This window comes from Salvelinus sp. IW2-2015, unplaced genomic scaffold, assembly GCF_002910315.2.
Source record: "Salvelinus sp. IW2-2015 unplaced genomic scaffold, ASM291031v2 Un_scaffold9344, whole genome shotgun sequence".
NCBI classification, from domain to species: Eukaryota; Metazoa; Chordata; class Actinopteri; order Salmoniformes; family Salmonidae; genus Salvelinus; species Salvelinus sp. IW2-2015.
The window spans coordinates 1-7,842 of record NW_019950603.1 but is presented as its reverse complement, the minus strand read 5'-3'; the positions used below and the strand labels follow the sequence as shown (position 1 = coordinate 7,842).

At 46.7% G+C, this 7,842-nt stretch overlaps 1 protein-coding gene across 1 annotated transcript; it reads right to left on the bottom strand.

Moving 5' to 3' along the window:
- Positions 1-4: 4 nt before the first annotated feature.
- On the bottom strand, positions 5-7,836 carry LOC112079752 (lysine-specific demethylase 5C; the record flags this gene model as incomplete). The annotated part of the gene is made up of 15 exons (XM_024145604.2): positions 7,719-7,836; positions 7,208-7,366; positions 5,378-5,497; positions 5,061-5,219; positions 4,639-4,820; positions 4,240-4,402; positions 2,698-2,817; positions 2,358-2,552; positions 1,908-2,089; positions 1,684-1,808; positions 1,373-1,520; positions 1,203-1,287; positions 696-1,069; positions 393-531; positions 5-178 (listed from the first exon to the last, which is right to left on the bottom strand). Coding segments are annotated over exons 1-15 (2,367 nt in total), but the record flags the coding sequence as incomplete, so codon positions are not given.
- Between the last annotated feature and the right edge of the window lie 6 nt (positions 7,837-7,842).

Genomic DNA, 7,842 nt, shown 5'->3' with positions numbered 1-7,842 from the left:
GTAGCAGGCTGTGCTGGCTGCTCTTCTTCAGGAAGGTCTTGGAGGCCTTGTCTCTCCAGGAGTGGGCGCTGGCTACCTGCAGCTCCAGCTGCCTCAGCTCCTCCATCCTGACTGGCAGGTCTCTACCTATCGCCACCAGGCCCTCCAGGTCATCCAGACACGGGTAGTGCTCCCCATTCTACAGCACACACACACACACACGTGAGAGGAAAAACCTGGGTTATGTTAAGTAAGGCACAACTTTGTGGAACAATGTCATAGACATGTACATTGTAGAACAAGGATACTTCTCTGACCTGTATTCATGCATTTCGTATTTTCAACATTGCACAACGTTTGCCAATTGAACGTGGCCCAGGTTATGACAGACAGTAAGAGTTGGTGCTACTTGCCTGGATCTCCTCCAGGTCAGTGACCCAGGCCCTGGCCCGGCTCAGACAGCCCCGGAGAGACAGGATGTTGGGCAGCTTGACAGGGATGAGCTGGGCCTCGTTCACTATGGCCTCCAAGGTGGACAGAGGGTGCTTCTGCCTGCAATCACACCAGGAGAGAGAGGGGACATTAGGAAGAGCAAAACAACCTGAGAACAGAGTGAGTCTAAAAGAAAAAGAGATGAGTGTGTGGGTGAGACAGTGAGGAGAGAATGACGGTGAAAGAGAGAATGAAAGAGTGAGTCAGTATGAGGTGTCCATCACCGTTGCTCCAAACAGATCTGGGCCTTCTCCTCCCAGCGTTCTGCTATCGTCAGCAGCTCCTGCAGCTCTGCCATGGCGGTTTCCACAGAGACGCTCTGGGGCACGATGCAGCCCGCCTCCATCAGGTTCCTGAGGACCACCAGGGTCACCTCACTCCCCTCGGGCCCCATGGTCCGGCGCACCTCGCCTAGCCAGCGGCTCTGCTCCTGCATCCCCTTCAGGAGCTCACACTCAGGGGCATCGACAGGTAAGCCAGCCCCCTGCTCCAACAGTGCCTGGAGCTGTTCTGGGGGAGGGGCGTCTCGCCGCCAGTCCCTGTCGCTCACTAGAGCCTGGGCCTGAGTCTGGAATCCCTCTATCGTACGCAGGACCGCCTGAGAGAAAGGGTAGAATTAAAAAGGAATGAGAGGAAGTAGGGAAGGAAGAGAGGGCCGGACATTACAACGTTACAGCTACAGCAGTTACTGGTTCTCTCTGGTGGCTCAGGTCCAGCTGGAGGCTACTCACCTGTACGTCCTCCAGCTGGCTTATCACACAGGGCAGGTTCTCCATCTTCTCCACTAGAGCCTTGAGTTCAGCCAGGGTCATCCTCCTGCAACACATACACAGCAATGTTTGTTATGGTGTATGTGAGTCACCGTGGAGCTAAATGCATTGGGTATGGCAGTGTGTGCTACCTGGTCAGTGTCTTGTTGAGGAGCTCAGTGCTGGTCTGCTGACAGTGCTGTGTGTCAGTCAGGGCAGTGTTGAGTCTCTGGAGCAGCTCGTTGTCAGGGAACTTCTTCTCTGCTGCCTCTGCCTTCAGCACCTCCAGATCCATGACGCCTGGAGAAACATGAACTCAAAATCAATATGCATTTTCACTCACTCTTAAGACATTTCTTTGGGGACATGATTCAGTTACAGAAGTGTAGTTCAGCCACACAAGAGTATAGAGCGGTATACTTGTCAAGTGTATAGTTTGTATCTATGGGTGTGTAGTTCTGACCTGTCTTGTTGCCCTCTTCCTGCTCCAGAGCCTCTTTCACTCTGTTGGCCCAGGAATCAAACGACTCGGCTCGCACTTTGAGCCGGTGTAACATGGCCAGCAGCTCATCCAGTGTGTACCTGTACCTGTAGGGAGAAGAAAAACGGAGGAGTCAGGTGTGAGGCGCTAGTGGTAAAGAAAGGATACGTAGAGAGAAAGAGAGAGAGAGACTCAGTTAGTCATACCTGAGGTAGAGTTTGTCTGTGGGGCAGTTACAGAGGTCCTGAGTGTGGTAGAGACAGACGAGGCGTTCAGTGCAGTTTGAGCAAGCCAGGGCCGACAGGAAGCAGGTGGTCTTGCAATTATCACACTGCCTCTCATCATCAGGTAGCAGCTCAAACGCCTCCCTCTCAGCCTCTGTGATGCCCTGAGAGAACACACACACATGGATTTAAGAAACTACACACAGCCAAGCAAAACTGCTTTACACACACACACAGTCAGTAATACACAACATACACCACTAACTCACATAAACCAAACAGTCAATATAGCTCAAGAAGCCACAACAATCAAACAACTCACACACACCACAAAGTAAGTCCACTGAGTGCTCAAGTCAGTGACCAAACCACAGACAGGCCTATAGGAGAGGCAGAGTTAACATCCATTTCCTTCAAATGTATTAGTCTCACCCTCTCCAGCAAGCCCTTGCGTAGCTCCCTCTCCTCCTGGACGATGCTGAACATCTCTCTGTGCGTGGCAGCGGCCAGGTTGAGGTCCAGCTTCTCTGGGCAGGCGGCCATCTTACAGGTCAGCTCCTCGTGGGAGAAAACACAGTACCGTCGCAGACGACGGTAGTGCTCGATACAGGAGCGCCCTGCGGGCAGCTGACGGATGGGGGGGGGGGTGTGGTGGGTGAATGCAAGAGACAATTTGAAAACAACGTACGACACTCCCATTAGGGTAGGTATAGATACCTAGTTGGGAAGATTAGAGTCAGTTTAGATCTCAGGACACAGATGAGAGCCTTACCCAGTCTGCAGTGCAAAAGTTGACAGCTTCAGCAAAGTTGTATCCCTGATTGAAGCCGCTGTGGTAAGCTCTGGGGAAAGTGATGACAAACTCGCCAGCACATTGGTTGGTGCGCACAACCTGTCGATCAAATGCCAGAAGGGACTCATCAGAATGGCCATTGTCTACAAATATTTCTCGCAGTTATTCGTCATAATCTCAACTCCATAATATTATGAGGTGTAGTATGGGTATGAGAGGTTGTGCGTGTTACTTGCAATCCTAAGTGTGTGTGTGTGTGTCAGTATGTGAGTGGAGTTGAGCGTTCGGAAAAGCCGCTCATCGCTCATGGAGCGGTGCTCCACGTCGCTCCATTCATTAAAATAACTTTTTAAACAACACCCATCTATTTTTGTTACTACCTAGACCTACCATCTGGTTTTGAAGTATTGAAACCAAACCATATGATTTTAATTAAATGTATTTTAATAAAGAACATGAAAAGGTGACTAAGAAGCGTTCATGACGTATTAAACAGTATTTAAAACACTAAATAGGCCAGGAACAGACAGGAAGGCTAAGATAAATTTTGATTTGATTTATTTATTTAGACTATATTATTTCAAAGCCTACAAATAAAAAAAATTGTGAAGCATTTGCAAGTACGACACACTAGGCTGGCAGGGACATTAAGCGCTCAGCATTTGATCAAACTTGTTTTATTAAATCATTAGTGTCTATAAATTGCACATAGGCTGTTACTTAGAATTAATTACAATTTAAACAAAAAATGCACTTTGGAATTCAATATTAGAAACACACGTTTGGCCAGTCTGTGTCTTCAGGCTCATGTGATGGTGCCTGGAGAGCAGGCCAGCAGCCTTGCAGAGCTACTGGGGATGATAAACACCCTTTTGGGCCACTCTTGCCAGGCTGGGTGTAGTAGTTTTTCTTTCTGTATGTAGGCCTAAAGGATTTTAAGTAAAATAACCCTATAAAAACAGAAAGCTCCTTGAAAGAGGTAATATGCCAGGCCTATTGGGCCAAAATCAATGAATGCCTGTTGTCTAGATAACAGAACAAACATTTTAAGAGATCAGATTTTTGGTTTAGAAATACTTTGCTACAATGACACACTTAGCTAACTACCCATGTCATTCCTTTCTGTTAGCCTGTGCACGTACCAAGGACACCCTCGTTCTCTCGGGATACCTGTCTTTTCAGATTCCACGATGATTCTTTAGTTGTGGACATTACATCACTGCACTCCCTCTCTTGGTCCTAATCTTTGTAAGTCACCTTGATTTAGCAGCTGTGTGTTTTATCAGTGTCTTTATGAAAATATATAGCGAACTCCATGACAGTAGCTAAAGCAAGGGGCTAGAGCAGCACACAAGTAGACTACAAATGCATTCTGGGCCGGGCATGCCCTGAGCTTGTGAAGTGAAATTGGAGCGGGCGAGAAGACCGACGCTCCAGCCTTTGGGAAACTCGCTCCACGCTCCAGTCAAATTGGGCACGCTCCACTCTCCGCTCACATACTCTGGTGTGTGTGTGACTCACCGGGACCCCGTGAGCCATGAGGATGTTGGGGTTCATAATAGTGACCAGCTGGTGGAGGAGGTCAGGCTGGAATTCAAACAGCTCTGGGGTCAGCTTCTTCATCACCTCCTCTAACCGCTCTGCTGCTACAGAGGGAACCCCGTACCACGTCTTAGGCTCACCCCTGGAGGAGGAGAGGGGGACAGAGAGAGGAGGGAGAGGTAAAGGGAACAGCGAGGGGAGAGAGAGGAACAGAGAGAGAGGGGGAGATGCGAACAGGGTTTCTCACTAGTCCTGTATAAAGCTATGGGCCATAAAAGGACAATCTCCACCATCTACAGATGAACTACCTATTAATACCCCATGTCTCCTGTAGGGGTTGTAATGTTTTGTGTACTGTACAGGTAGTGTCCTCTTTACCAGTGCAGGTAGTTGATGGAGTAGCTCCAGTGGTCTTCAATGTGCCAGCAGAAAGCGGAGAAGACCATGCCCACGTAGAGCCAGGGCACCTTCATGCCAGAGATGTCTGCGTTGATGTGGCACAGCAGGGACTGCTCCAGAACTGGCATCACGTTCAGGTTCCAGCCACTCCGGGCATAGTCCTGCAGACACAGAAGAGGGCAGCAAGAGGGTCAGACTAAACTGTGCAGGTTTAGTTCTGGAGGAAATATATATTGTTTTATACATGTTGTACAAGGATCATATTAATGGCATATCAATGAGAGCGGAATAGACAAACACGGTATATTTAAATAAATAAATAAATATATATTTAAAGAACTAATATAAGGAAAATGAGAAGACAACAGGAGTGAGATATGAAAAGGCTGATAGCTAGTTACCGCTTCCTCTTGTGAGAGGTTCTTCATGCCGTTGTTCATGGGGAATCCACTGCCAAAATCTTTCGAGTGGATGTCTGCTCCATACTCCACTGTCACGTCCTCCTCTATACTACTGACCAAGCGCCAGAACTCTCTCTCCACCAGCTCTGTCGGAACCATCTACACACAGACATTTGTAACAAACTCACCAACAAAAAAACTCATATGGGAGAAGAATAATGTATCAATATAATCAACTAGCATGTCTTCATTAGTAAGGACTAGTTTATCGCCACATCAGAGCAAAGCATTAATTTATAGTTTGTAGAGGCACTTACATGGACAGGCATGTTGAAGTAGTCTGCTTTGAAGGTGTCAGCCATCTCCCCAAAACTCTGCAGGGTGTATTCTCTAGTAGCCTGCTCAAAACCAAAGGCCTCCGCTGGCCTCTTACACTCCTGGAGGGAAGAAGAGAGGCAGACAAGAGGCCATTGAAGAAATGGATTGGATGGAGGCAAATCAAATAGTTACCAGACATACAGATGACTATAATGCAAAAGTTTATGCCCAGTGTTTTTCCTGACAGGTGTACATGTCAATAGCCTGTGTTCAATAGACAGAATTCTCCTGACCAGGCGTCCAGCCCCGGGTTCCATCAAACACACGTTTCCCCTACAAGCCACATCTACCAGAAAACTGCTTCAATGACTCCAGACTCCTCAGGTTAAAATATACACACAGAGGCTCCAGACTCCTCAGGTTAAAATATACACACAGAGGCTCCAGACTCCTCAGGTTAAAATATACACACAGAGGCTTACCAGACTCTCCTCAAGTTAAATATACACACAAGAGGCTCCAGACTCCTCAGGTTAAAATATACCACCAGAGTTGCTTCCAGACTCCTCAGTTTAATATAATACACACAGTACAGAGGCTCCAGACTCCTCAGTTAAAAAATCACACAGAGGCTCCAGACTCCTCAGGTTAAATATACACAGAGGCTCCAGACTCCTCAGGTTAAAATATACACAAGTCAGAGCTCCAGACTCCTCAGGTTAAAAAATATACACAAGGGCCAGACTTCACTCAGGTTAAAATATCACACACAGAGGCTCCAGACTCCTCAGGTTAAAATTACACACAGAGGCTCAAGCCTCTCCTCAAGTTAAAATATACACACAGAGGCTCCAGACTCCTCAGGTTAAAATATACACACAGAGGCTCCAGACTCCTCAGGTTAAAATATACACAGAGGCTCCAGACTCCTCAGGTTAAAATATACACAGAGGCTCCAGACTCCTCAGGTTAAAATATACACAGAGGCTCCAGATTAATTAGACGGTGGATGGCTGCAGCCACATAGCAAGATGTTTGTTTGAAAACAGGATGTTGTGGGTCTCAATAGCTAGTTTTCCATCAAATTTGTGACAGATGAATGTGACTATTCAAATATCTGCATAAAGAAAATATGCGTGTTTCCACCAAATCAGTGCGTGATGACATAGTGCACACAAAATGGACTTTCTCATGTACCGAATAAAAAAATGTCCATCACATTTTCTACTCTACTGATAGTTTTGACACAGAAACTGTTGGGTAAAATAGAAAATGTGTCTACTCTGGTCTACGTACGTGCACTCTAGCCAACGGCTGGCAGATTCAGTGGGGGTAGGATAGTATGAGATTATTATGGATAAGAGAGAGAATATTTACAATTGTCAAACAGCAGTCAAGCATCATGTCACCAGAATAAGCCACTCCATATTTATTGAAAGGTGCATCAAGCTCATCACTGTGCACTTTCACCACCCAGTGAAGTTCACCATAACTTATTTCATCTGTCGCCTAATACACTGCATGGTTTCCTGAGTCCTAGTGGGAGGACCACACAACATGTCATCGCGTGACTCCAAGTTTACTTCGATATGATGGTTAATATATCAATATTTACGCATAAAAAAAAGGGTTTCCACTGCCATTTCTCCCATAGAGGTAATTACTTTTACCGACACAAAAAGATCCCACTATGTCGATTGAACAAATTATCTGGCGGCATTCATGAAATTGTACTGAAACTTCCTGTTTCCATCACAGCTATCGTAATCATTTATTTATAGACGGTATGACTACTCTGTGGATGGAAACGTGGTTCATGACGCTCTCACCTCGGCCACACATTTTGGGCAGCGCCAGTTGCCCTTAGGGGCCTCAGTGAGAGGGGGCAGCAGACAGAAGGTGTGGTAGTTGTCATCACAACCGTCACACAGCAGGAGCTTCTCATCCTCGTCGCCACGGCCACACATCCGGCACACAAACGAATCCACCTTAGCAGAACACAGAACAGATAAGTGAAACAGAATTACAGTTCTGCATTTAAATTGCCACACGCAAATATGTTGGAAAGGAGCTGACTAACGAAATGGTAAATGTAAATTGTTTACCCATTAAATGACTGGCAGCATAGATGGTGTTCAACTAGCTTTATTTATTTTCCCATTTAAATTGCCACCTTATGATTCGAATAGCTATAACATCTGGTTTTGAATCAGACATAACCTACAGGGCTGGATTCCCAGACAGAGAATCTCCAGTGACCAGGCTTCTTAGTCCAGGACAAGCCTTAATCTGTGCCTGTATAACTTGCCCATAAGCGTGAATGGAGGCTAAGGCCCTTACAAACTGAGGGTTGCCGAGGTTACGTCTCAGCCTCATGGTCATCTTGGTGCAGGGCCCGTCACCGTTTTCACCACCGTCTTGGTCCCCTTTGTCATGAGCTTCTCCACCTTCATGTTTCTCTTCC